The sequence below is a fragment of the Wyeomyia smithii genome, chromosome 3 (assembly GCF_029784165.1).
Source record: "Wyeomyia smithii strain HCP4-BCI-WySm-NY-G18 chromosome 3, ASM2978416v1, whole genome shotgun sequence".
Classification (NCBI taxonomy): domain Eukaryota; kingdom Metazoa; phylum Arthropoda; class Insecta; order Diptera; family Culicidae; genus Wyeomyia; species Wyeomyia smithii.
This window is the reverse complement of record NC_073696.1, coordinates 131,154,320-131,167,867: the sequence shown is the minus strand read 5'-3', so window position 1 is coordinate 131,167,867 and position 13,548 is coordinate 131,154,320. Positions and strand designations below refer to the sequence as shown.

At 35.9% G+C, this 13,548-nt stretch overlaps 1 protein-coding gene across 1 annotated transcript; it reads left to right on the top strand.

Moving 5' to 3' along the window:
* The first annotated feature begins 6,953 nt into the window (after positions 1 to 6,953).
* On the top strand, positions 6,954 to 13,153 carry LOC129729686 (putative ammonium transporter 2). The gene is made up of 5 exons (XM_055688442.1): positions 6,954 to 11,131; positions 11,768 to 12,163; positions 12,221 to 12,453; positions 12,508 to 12,764; positions 12,853 to 13,153. The coding sequence occupies exons 1-5, from the start codon at positions 10,704 to 10,706 to the stop codon at positions 13,066 to 13,068; spliced, it is 1,530 nt and encodes a 509-aa protein (XP_055544417.1). The 5' UTR covers positions 6,954 to 10,703; the 3' UTR covers positions 13,069 to 13,153.
* The last annotated feature ends 395 nt before the right edge of the window (positions 13,154 to 13,548 follow it).

Genomic DNA, 13,548 nt, shown 5'->3' with positions numbered 1-13,548 from the left:
TACAAATGAAACACTAATTCCTGCATATCTCGAGAACTAACCAAGTAAATGGAATCAAATTTGGCAGGTGGATGTTTTGGGGATAACAAATATATCCATAATGGTTTGACACCCCTCCCTCTTCTATAAGGGAGGGGTCCAATATAAATGAAACACAAATTTCGCACAGCTCGAGAACCAATCAAGCAAATACAACCAAATTTGGCAGGTGAATGTTTTTAGGGGTAAAAAACATGTCCATAATGTTTCGACACCCTTCCTTCTCCTGGCATGTCTCCAAATACCATTTTGAAATCCAAGATGACGATTTCCGGTTTCTGAAAAACAGCGGCAAATGACCAAATACCACCCAATATGATTGTTTCTTTAACCAGAATGATGCTCAGAGGCCAGAAATTTTCTCCTAATGCCATTTGGAAATTCAAGATGCCGACTTCCGGTTTGTAAAAAAACAGCGGCAAATGACCAAATACCACCAAATATGGGTATTTCTGGAACTGTTATGATGCACTGAAGCCACGAATCGACCTCAGACAACATTTTGGATTGTAAGATGGCGACTTCCGGTGTCTGGAAAACAGCCGAAAATGACCAAATACCACCCAATATGAGTGTTTCTTTAACCAGAATGATGCTCAGAAGCCAGAAATTTTGCTTCTAATGCCATTTTGAAATCCAAGATGGCGACTTACGGTTTCTGAAAAACAGCAGCAAATGACCAAATACCACCCAATATGGGTATTTTTGGGATTGTTGTGATGCACTGAAGCCACGAATTGGCCTCAGACAACATTTTGAATTGTAGAATGGCGACTTACGGTGTCCGGAAAACAGCCTAAAGTGACCAAATATCACCCAATATGAGTATCTCTGGAACGAGAATGAAGCTGAAAATTGACCTCAGACACCATTATGAATTGTAAGATGGCAACTTTCGGTTTCTAAAAAACAGCCAAAAATGGCCGATTTCTATACAATATTAGTATCTTCGGAACCAGAATGATACACAGGAGCTAGATTTGACCACAGACACCATTTTGAATTCGAAGATGGTGACATCTGGTTTCTGGCAAACAGCCGAAAATGACCAAAAAACCAAACCAGAATGACGCTCAGGGGCCAGAAATTGTCTCCAAATGCCATTTTGAAATCCAAGATGGCGACTTACGGTTCCTGAAAAATAGCTCAAAGTGACCAAATACACCCAATATGAGTACCACCGGATGATGCAATGATGCAAGGAGCTATGAATTGACCTTAGACAACAGTTTGAATTGAAAAATGGCAACTTCTGGGAAACAGCCGAAAATAACCGAATACTACTACATATGGATATGTCCGTAATCGAAATGATGTAGGGAAGCCAAGCATTGACCCTGGACACCATTTTGAATTAGAAAATTACCACTTTCAGTTTCTGCAAAACAACGAAAATAACTGAAATGCACCCAATATATATCCGGAATAAAGGTCATGTACAAATGCCAAAAGTTGAGGATGTTGCCATTCCGATAAAACCAATCATTTTTATACGATATAATCCAATCGCACGGAATCAATAAATTTGAAATGTTTAAAATTATTAATTTGAACACCAAAATAGGCAGGACGAAGTTTGCCGGGTCAGCTAGTATTGACTAAATATTGAACTGAATATTATATTATATAGGCTCTCACGCTTCAGGCATAGGAGTTAGAACATTGCATTATTCGACAAACTTGTAGTAGTACTTAGGGACTACAAGATGGCCCTACATCGTTTCTCAAATTGTACAATCAGCAAAAAATGTTGACTACAATATTTGACAACGGTCATTACACTGCCTGACAAACACACAAAACCTGTTCGGTCAAAAAGATATTGTTGTATTTGACATAAGGATAAATTTGGCCTTTACACTAACGGTCAAAAAATTTTTCGGAAAAACATTAAGTATTTGACTATTGGTCAAAAAGTGTACTACAGCCTGTATAATAAGATCATGCTCACCAAAAAGTTTCTCCGTTTTTCCGGTAAATCGACGCATTACACAGTGCCACAAAGTTTTTTTTTCTGCTTCTATGTATGATTTTTCCATGTATTTTGACGCAAAACTAAATTTCCCCGAGTTTGAATACATTTCTCCTCAGGGGGCAACAGTGGCGCCATTTTGAATTTTTGAGAAATCGGAAATTTTTTGTGTTTTTCGAATCCCTTTTGCTTTAAAGCCAAATATCAAAATTCTAAGAGTTTGTCCATATATCAGAATTTTCTTACCCGTCTTTTAAAAAAAAAGAGATCTTAAATCGGACAAAAAGAGATCTTAAATCGGACAAAAACTGAGCTCAAAACGGTGATTCTACGAAAACGATTTTGGCATGGTTGTAGTACATTTCATAAAGCAAAATAATATCGAGTATTTATGAACACTAATGGTAATGCGCTTATATCTGAAGGTGGTAGTTAAAATCTGTCTTATATTGAGTTAAAAAGTCTAAGGAATCGATTGGTAGGTATCTGATCCCCGTAAAATGTCAGCAACATACCAATTTTGCCAAAACTCCTCTACAATACTAAAACAGGTTTATCTCGACGTTAGATTAACTTATTTGAAATCTGTTTAATGTAATATCAAAAGTGTAAGAGATATTCAAAGTTACAATAAGAAATTGTCTTCACATGATCCTCCCCTTTTGGCGAGAAGGGGGTCGCCAAATTTTCCAATTTGTCACAAAATATTGAATATCTCAAAAGCACCTTTTTTAAAAATCTATTTTTTTCACACATTGAAGATGACAATATGTTATACTATCTGCCAAAATTTGGTGATGGTAGCATTAATTTTGGAAGTAGCGTGGACTGTCTCAGGCGCAAGACTAATAGCGAAACCTGTCTCTGCGCAATCTCTCAGCTTCTGGTTCTCTAAACCTGGATTTACTTAATATAAACATGCACTGTATTAATTGGGTACCTTTTGTGTTCGTCTTTTTTTACAACCTTCTAATAACAGGGTTCGCCGGTGAGTTACGCTTATTCAATTTCAACGGGACCAGTACAAAAATGTTCGATGTTCATAACTTTTTTGTTTTTCATTTTACCATCACCAAATTTTGACAGATAATAGCACATAGATTTTTAAAAAAGGTACTTTTTGAGATATTTAATATTTTGTGACAATTTGGAAAATTTGGCAGAGAAATTTGTACAAATTTTTTGTTGAACCGCAATTTTATTGCCAACAACTTTGCTGAAGACACCATTTCTATCAAGCAAGCCGTTTTCTGATTTAGAAATTTTTATCTGTTAATCACCACTTTGAATAGGCCAGCCCGCAGCAGCCGCGAGTCTACATGAAGAACTTATATCATATAATGACTGCTTCATTAAAAAGGAACAACTGTGAAAAGTTTCAACGAAATCAGAAATGGACGATCACGATCGATGTGCGAAGTAGCATGGAATGACTCTCATATATACTCGATATTGTTTCGCTTTGTGAAGTATACTAAAACCGTGTCAAAACCGTTTTCGTAGAATCACCGTTTTGAGCTCAGTTGTTGTCCGATTCAAGATCTGTTTTTTTTTAAATTGGTAAGAAAATGCTAATATTTTGATATTTGGTTTCAAAACAAAATGGCGTCAAAAAGCATGAAAAATTTCCGACTCTCAAGAATTCAAAATGGCGCCACTGTTGCCCTTTAAGGTGAAATGTGTTCAAACAAGGGGAAATTTATTTTCGCGTCAAAATACATAAAAAATAATACATAGAAGTCAAGGCAAAAAATTTAGCACAGGCAAGTCAGGATGCACAAAAAAATTATTGAAAACATCGTTATTATGCCATAACAATCTCGTTTATCGCATCGACGTTCTCCTGCATTTGTTCTCAAATTTTTCAATACGAGCGGCTTCTTCCATTTGAGGCAGAGGCTTCAATCACCTTAGATGGATGGACAGATTCTAATATAGTATATTATCTTTAAATAGTTATTCTGCCAGCCCGATTGTTTCCGCTTATAACGTTCCAAACCTCCCAATACTGGTATTTAAGGAATTAGGATGATAATAAGGTATCCGAAATCGGTGACCAACGCCATTTTGAAATTCGAGATGGTCATATACCATGTAATATGGGTTTTGTGCGGAATCCGGATGGTGTCCAGCAACTGAATATCGATGTTCGACGCTATTTTTAAATCCAATAGATCAAACTTTGGTAACTCAATTATTAAATTTGTTTCATCGCTTACTTACAATACTTTTGATTGCCAATGCATCATTATGCAAAACATAATTATAGGTGCCATTTATAAATCCAAGATGGGGACTTTCGCTTTCTGGAATCTTGCGTAAAATTAAGAAAAATACTAAAATTCTGCGGTTGTAGGGGAAGACTGGAGAGGAGCAGCCCAAGACCGAGTTTTGTGGGGGCGTATTCTGGATTCGGCATAGGATCTTAACGATCTGTCGCCTCAAAAGTAAAAGTAAAGCAAGTACAGTGAAATTTCGATTTTATCACGGACAAAAAAAAACACTTTTCAGTAAATTTAGCGAAACTTAGGATACGAGGAAAAAATGAAGCTTAGTAATTTTTGTTGCATAGCAGAGAAATCTAACGAAAAATTTTAATTTTTATCATTTTACCAAGTCCACAGTTTCGTTGGATTCACGAGAGGATCTTTTTTTGACCGTGATAAAATCGAAATTCCACTGTACTTATATTCTGACCTTCCAGCTGGTCTCGAGGTACGATACTGGCCTAACCAGCCAGTCGTCGCAGGTTCGAGTTTCGGCTCGGGAGAGACTGTTAGTGTCAGTAGGATCGTAGCGCTAGTCCCGCAATTGTCCTGTACACTAAAACATTTGGTTGCGAAGTCTTTGCATAATAAACAGAAGGTCGAGTTTTGAATATGAATATAGCACCAAGTTTTTGCTTTGCTTACTTAAATTTTTCTCAATGTTTTTTAGAAACCGACATGATGCCTTCAATTTGTTTTCAATAGAAATTCAGCTGGCGTAATTATGCGCCGGAATCAAAAGCCCCAAAGCAAAGAAAAAACGGCGGTAGGGCTTTCAGTTTCTTTTCTACTTAGATTCTTTCGAGTAGAAATGAGCCGTTAAGAGCAAAAGTGGTACATGTGCCATTTTTTCACCTTTTGGGTTTTTTGTATAAATTGATGTAGAACGCAATAATATACCATAATATCAAAGAAAAGCAGAGAGCTGATAACTTATACCAGAGGTATAGCCAAAACAATCTTCAGTTTTCTTCTTCTACGGTATTTCTGGATCCGGAGGGCAACCGGTAGTCTACCGAAAGTTGAACCTCGGTCCATCGTGTAGTTATTATCGGCCAAATAAGAATCCTAAAGATACCAGGGTGTTTTCTTTTGAATTTGCCCCAGTCGATCTAGATTACGTAAAACACATGTACCACTTTTGCTCTCAACGGCTCAATACCAAAATTTTCTCTGATTTTAACCAAATCGTTGGCGTCCTGAACAACTCAATTGTGATTGCAATATTGTCCCCTTATTCGCTAGCATAGGGTTTTTATTTTTAGGGAGCCTTCTTTTAAAAAGTTAAATAAAACGTCTAAAAATGTTTTATGGGTACACCCAACACAAACGAGTAAGATTTTGTTACTTTAGTGCAATATTTTATTACCTTTTGTGTCTGAAGACTGCGCATTAAACAAAAAAGGTAACAAACTAAAAGTAATAAAATAAAACACAGCTACGCGGTTGTATGCGTTGTTGCAGTCGAATATACAACTAAGAGCCGAAATGCATGTGAGGCGAGACTTCACCCGCTGCATTTGTATTGATGCAGCTATCTGGTTCATTTCCGTCTTCTTTATTCACACATACGCAGAATCTCTCATGTAGCTCCCTCGTATCAAATGTCTAATAAGAAACATCACTGTTTAGTTCCCCCCTCTGTATTTTGAAATGAAGATATGTTATACCGTATGACCAGAGTTGCCGAAGATGTGAATGTGGCGTCGAATCGAATTACCTTGGTTGTCAACTTACAGGGCTTCGCCGTTTACATAATTCATATAACCAATAATCTTTTTGGGATGGATGCTCCATATCAGACGTGGAATTAAGAGGCAACTTTCGAAGAAATTATTCCTCTGTGAAATAAGAGCGAATTATTGAAAATTACTCAGTCCAGTACTGACAAGTAGGTTTAAATCCCTACGAATGATAAGTCCAAATTGCGAAAGCAAACAAATCCTAACAATTAAAATTTCAAATTTCTAACAGTAACATAAATACTTAGGCTACTAACAAATCCCCCCCTTAAAAAAACTCAGTCCAGCTTTTCGATCGTGGACACACTGCTCATTGCGAGCGAATTTTCTCTGTAGTTGAATATCGGTGGAGCGACAAGAGAAATCGTCTAGGTTTTCTTTAGCATCTGTTTATGCCTAATAATACAAAGTTGCTTGCAAAATTGGTTCGTCTGAATTTATTTAACGTATGGTATATTTTGAAGTGCTTATACGTGAATAGAAATAACTAAAATCAAATTTTTGCCGAAAAATAGTTGAGTTTTAACTGTGATCAGATGGCTTCCTAATCTTGAAAATGAATAAATAACTCAAAACAAATTGCATAGCATTTCGGCAACATAATGTTCAACAGGTACCCGAGCCCAATAAATGAAGCTCTTGAAAACTAAACGAGACAATGCGTTTTGGCCTTTAATGCCTTCGGCACGGGTAGAATTTATGGTTTTATGAACAAAAAACAAATTCATAAAATCAGTTGCGCCCTTTTCACACAACACCACTCTTTTTTTCGATTCACTCGGACATCATCTGACCATTTGACGCAATATTCTCAACATTTCAGAGAAAAAAAAATGATTTTTTTCCATTTCAATACAATTGAGCTGTTTCGCATATATGAAACAATAACATGAATTTAAAGTAAAATTTCAACTTCATTTCTGGTTGGAAAAGTCAGTAGATGCTATTACAGAGAACTTGACATGTTACAGAACATTAGCACTCGTTAAACTTTCTTGATTTTCTGTTATACAGTCATACCTCGATATAAGGCAACTTTATTTTTATTTTCGTTACATTATATCGAGTTACGTTGTATCGAAGCACGAAAAAAATTAGTTTTTTGCTGATGCAAAATTCTTGATGGTTTCTCAAAAGTGCGCAAAAACTTATATTCCTTCGCCTAAAAGTAAATATTAACCTGTCTTATGTTAAGACATAGATTTTCGTAGACAAACATAACCAGTCACAAAACATTGAAAAATTTAATGTCAATTTTACCCCATTATACGGTACTTATTGGTTTCAAAACTTACTTAAAACATTTATTCGGAACATTATACACTCCAAAAATAATTGTTGTACTTTAATTTTGGGAAAATAAAAAAAGTTACGTTATATCGAGGTAAAAGTTACGTTATGTCGAGTTACGTTATATCGAGGTTGCCTTAAATCGAGGTTGCCTTAAATCGAGGTTGCCTTATATCGAGGTATGACTGTATATCATAATACTAATAAGACGATATAGCAACAATATATTCTGTGTCATTTTTGAAACACAAATTGTAATTTCGGAAATGAATTCCAATTACGATCATTCCTGTAATTATTTCAGCCTTACAGATCAAATTGATCAACTCCGTTTCGCAGTTCTGCTTAGCAATAATTAGCGATTCGTCAAGTGCTTTGTTTATATGATGACACGTATGTCATACGTCACATCTGATACGTCATATGATAATTACAAAACTAATAAAGGTGCTAAAACACGGCAAACGACCACGAATGCGAGTGAAATTGTATGTTTTATTTCTTCTTGTGATTTATATTGCGAATTGGGTAGAGGATATGATATTTTATATGCTAAAAGCTTACAGCCAGTGTTGAGTTATACCGTTAGGATTTGTATATTGAGTTCCCTTTTCTCTATTTGTATTGAACACATGTGAATTAAACCTTGGTTTAGGAACAAGTAGATGTGTCGTATCTAATTTTATGTCTTTTGTGATTCAAAAGACGAACATCATGTTAACTCTGGGGCTGTCAGTATATTTTCACATTCCTATCCTATCAAAAACCGTGGGATGATATACTTTTCTAAGTAATTCTGCATACTTGATATTAAAAAAAGAGATTATATTTAGAGAGGGCTTCGATATCGAGCAACGTAATAAGGTGGAAAAGCTGCAGCGGTCAAATTGTAAGTTGTGATGTATAAAACGTGAAATTTGTTGTCAAAGTTTTATTTTGGATGTAAAAGCACATGTATTTTTGTATTGTCAGTAGATGGCCTCGCCATGCAAAGTTGCATTACGTGACGGTGGGGGGATATTGTACATTGCCCTTATGCAAAAACCTGCCGAAGAACAGCACTGCCAAAGACGTTCGATACCCTATCAAAATGAAACATTTTAGTTTTAAAAATAAATTTTATTCTTTTTAAAAACAATTTTTTTAAAGTCATCTATATCGCCGAATAGCCACTTTTATAGTACACTAGTTATTTCAATTTTTGGTTTCTTAGCTAACATACACGACTATGTTCCTGATTTTTATCCAGGCAGTATTTATTAAAACTCGACTGTGCAAGTATTTAGCAGTATTAGTATTAAGCATGTAACGGAAATTCAGTTGAGTATTTTTTCGTGTGGACCACACTGGAACCTTTACTTTTTAGAACTTTCGTGGCATTGTCCCAGTTATATAATTGTTTAGTGTGTTTGTGAAGCTGTTATGGAGTTTTAATTGTATTTCCATATTCATGAGGAAGATTTACTCTCTTTTCCATTCATTTAAGAGTTCCATCAATAGCATACAGATCTTGAGCAATTGCATGCAACATAGGACATAGAGGTATATTTCAAAAATAACGTTAGTTCTTCTCTGCAGTCTGCACTACAGGTAGGTATTTTAAATAAAGTGTTGATCGAATACCAGTTGGTTAGCCTTACTAGCCATGAGCATTTGATTGGAATTGTTTCGTCTAGCTTTTTGTATCCGTACTAGGAAAATGTAACATTCGTATGGAAAGTGCATAAGGATTGACCTTGAAACCTGTTATTAGTTTTTACTACTCAGTAAGAAAATGGTGGTAATAATTATCATATCATATAAATTTCGTACGTTTTAACTATCCATCGCACATTGATTCTAAAATATTTTCGACAAAGCAATTGTAATCATTCGTATATATTCTCATCAGACATACAATAAATTGCAGAGAATCATTTTTGTTGTCATAATTGTCTTTAATGCAACCATTGTTTGGTTGAAAAAGACACTCTTTAACTGAACTTTATATAGTCAAACACTATAACGTAGAATTAGGAATTCAACATTTTTAAGTAGTTTTTTTCAGATGGAAAACTCTGCGCTGGAGTTCCACTTATTATTTTCGCTAGCCCTGTATATAAAAATCAGGGTTGAAAATGTGCAATGTATGCTAGGCTAGCAAGGTTTCGAGAGAATATTTATTCTCCTATATACAAACATTTCTCATACATTTGTTTTGATTTTTTTACTTTCAAAAACTATAAAATAAGTTTTCGGGTATTATCTAGAAATATAAAAAAACGATCGGTTTTCAGTAGTATTTTTTTGTATGTAATGAGATTAATTTATGAAAATTCTCTTTCAGGTTATATTTTCGAAGAAATGCCAATAAAATTGACCAGTATGAAAGCTATCACAAGAACAAGATCTTTTGACCAGAGGTCTTTCACTTAGTACCACAACAAATTAAAATTCATACGATGTTAATTTCAAATCTTCACCGCTTAATTTTGCGTTCTTTTTTTAGTACTTACGTACTGTTCCCATATGAACGATAGTTTCTTTCGAGGATGAACGTGACAGCAGCGCACGACGGCAGCGAAGTTTTGACAACAGGGCGTTTCCAGCTAGAATGATCTGAAAATACGCAAAAATTGAATCGATTATTTTTAATTAGAATGGAATTGAATTATCACAGAAGAAGAGTTTTTAGGCTCGAAAATAATTTAATGAAAAAATGTAAAAAAAGTGCTATGAATATAGTATGAGAGAAAGATATATATTTTTTTGGACAAAAAAATTAATACGAACACTGAGTCTTGAATTAAGAATAGATTTGAGTGTGTTTGATTTCATCTCTGCGAAAGAAAGGCAGCATACGCAGCGCGTAAAAAACAAAAAACTCCAAAATTCTTAAAACCGTGTAAATTTAGAAATCTGCGTAAAAATGACTTATAAAAACCGCCTAAAAACGACTTAGTATACTGTAGATCAAATCACTCTCTGTGTGCTACAAATTTGAATGTATTAGCGTTAGTGTTTGAAAAAGTCACAGTATAATAAATGACACGACGAGTTAGCTGATGTTGTAGATCAGATTAAGTTTGAGTAAATTAGTGAGAATTAGACCTACATTGATGCAAACTGCTGCGTAGGCGTTCTGTTAATCAATTCGAAGATTGTTTGAAGTTTTTATTATTGGTCATCAACATTAATACATACAGGTCTGGTGTTCGTATGATATAAGGGTATCTCAATTATTTTGAAAAATTAGCACCTCTCTCAAAATCAAGGGATCATGTGTTGCGAATTTAAGTTCGAGATATTTAAGCCGCCTAGTCAGAGGCAGTTTCGATTTTGGCCTTAGAAGCGGCGCTGAATCCAGGTCGGTTCGTACAGTATTAGTGCAAAGGCTACCGTGCAAGTTCAAAAATGGCGAACTCCACGCCGGTGATATCAATTGACTACATGTCAATAAATTCATCGATTCACATTCCGTCACAATTTGATGTGACAATTGCGGATGCAGGATATATCGTGATAAATTCGTTGATCCTGATCACAATGCAAACTGGATTTGCATTGGTGAATGCAGGAAGTGTCAGCGTGAGAAACAGTGTTAATTTCATGATGAAGAATACGGTGGATACCGCCATTGGTGGATTTGCGTTCTGGTTGTTTGGATTTGGGCTGGCCTATGGTCGCAGCAAATATACTAATATGTTCGTTGGTTTGGGTGACTTCTTCTTGGATGCCGCGACTACAGATCCTCTCATGGGTGGAGTGATGACCGCATTCATGTATGAGATATCGTTTTCATCATCATCAACTACGATTGCCAGCGGTGGTATGGGTGAACGGTAAATTTTCTTGCTTACTACTATATCATTATGTTTTAGTTCCAACAAATATCGGAATTATTCATAGTTTATTTTAGTGTTGTGTTTAAGAAATAACGGAGTCAATACATTACATTTCAAAACTTTTACCCCATGAGAATTGCATAAAATCTTGAAAACTTTTGACTTTCGTTATTGACAAAATTGTCTATAAACCTTGAAAATTCAACTAGTTGAACCTTATGTCTTTGAAATTGATCATATATGTCCGAGGCACAATAACTCACGGAAAGTGAATTTAAAAAATGGATGAAACATAAGTTAACCCTCTAGTGCCCAATGCCGCCATTTGGCGGGCTTCAGTCGAAGTTCCGAAAAGCTTCAATAAATACTTAAAAAGTGTTTATAATGGTTTATAGTGATTTTATCGAAGTCCGTTTAGAAATTAATTTGGGCACTAGAGGGTTAAGGTTCATTACATTTTGGCACGTAAAATTTTTCGTAATAAAGAAAACCAAAAATCAAATGTTCGATTATAAATCGGTGCCTTTAAAAAAATGTCGTTATGTCATGCCTCAATCCAATCATTTATGACATTTAGCAACATAAATGTATGATTATTTTTTATCGAATATTTTAAAAATGAATTTTTGTCAGTTTCAATTTTCAGGCCTATTGCTTCTTCGCTTTCTTCAATTCATTGATATATGCTATCGCTGCTGGATGGGTATGGCGCGAGACAGGATTCCTCGCACTCTTAGGTGCTACTGACATTGCAGGATCAGGACCGGTGCACATGCTGGGAGGTGTCAGTTCATTTGCTGCGGCAGTGTTCCTTGGACCTCGAATTGGCCGATTTGATCGTAGTCATGACCACCCTCCTATGAATGATGCAACTATTGCCTTCCTTGGTTTGTTCATTCTATGGTGGGCATGGTTGGCGTTCAATACAGCCAGCAGTTATGGCCTTAGTCGTGGTCGTTGGGTTTACACAATAAGAGCTGCGGTCATGACATTGCTTGGTTCAATGGGTGGCGGAGTAACCGCTTGCGCGTATGTATTTGTTTGAGATCTTTTCTTAGCCAAACTACAAGATTTTTTTTCTATCAGATTTTCGATATTCGACAATAAGGGCAAGGCAATACCTTTCCAGATTATGAATGGAGTGTTAGCATCGTTGGTGTCTGTTACTGGAGGTTGCTATCTTTACCAGTCTTGGTCGGCTGTACTCACGGGATCCATCGCTGCAATACTTTGCTTATTGAGCATGAAGTTGATGAATCGTCTTGAAATCGATGATCCGCTTTATGCGTGCACTGTTCACGGCCTCGGAGGTGCATGGGGTGAGTGACTATATTTCTATACCTGGTCATTACACTAATGTATTTTTATGACAGGTCTAATATCAATTGGATTATTTGCTGTTGACCCGGTTCCACAGAGCACGACTGGCGGTAGATCAGGATTGATAATGGGAGGTGGATTTAGCTTACTGCAAAGCCAAGTATATGAAGTGCTTACTTTGCTGGTTTGGGGATTGTTTGCCACGTGGGCTTTACTCTGGATTATCAACCTATTTATACGCGTTAGGGTCACACCAGAGGAAGAACTGCAAGGGGCAGATTTAGCAGAACATGATGTCGATCATGCGAAAGTAAGTATATTTAGACTCCTACATTGTATAATGACAATGATTGATAACAATTTGTTTCAACATGAATTAAAACAAATTATGTTTTCAGAATGCCCTTGAACAATTGAAACCTTTGTGGAATAGAGAAGTTGAGCTAAGCGATGGTCTCACCTACCGGCTTTCGAAAGGAATTGTTCATATCAGGGATACTACCTCTGAGTTGTACAAAGGTAACATCAATGCTGTTTTTAGCGATGGAAACATAATGCCATTAGAAGAATTGCGGAAAAACGATCCAGTTAATATGAACTATAGCGTCAATTGACGAATAGCTACAGAATCAAACCATCACTGTGATATCAAATTTCCAGGCAAATTTAGCAATGAAATAAAATTAAAATAATATTTGTAACGGCCTTATTTATGCTTGATGTGCTTTTGTTGAAACCCCTGAACGTAGTAGTCAGCCATTGATTGAATTTTGTAACATTTTGGCACGAGTGGAACCGTGGAATGTAAGTCAGAAGATATGTGCCTGTATGAAATTATTGGTTTAAATTCAAGGATCAAGATAGGAAGTAACCTCTGGCCGTTTGCAGCTCGCCCTTGAATATTTGTCTATCTTTCATTTGTCACTTGTCTAGTCATCGGAATGCCGAGCATTCTGTTAGTTAACTCAAAATCCGTTTAAGTCGGTTAAAGAAATTCTAAATGGTACTGAAGTTGTGCCGCCTGTCAATGTTTGTATATATTGACAGCTCTATCACATGTTGAGTTCGTCTTTATGGTGTAGTTACCCCAGTAA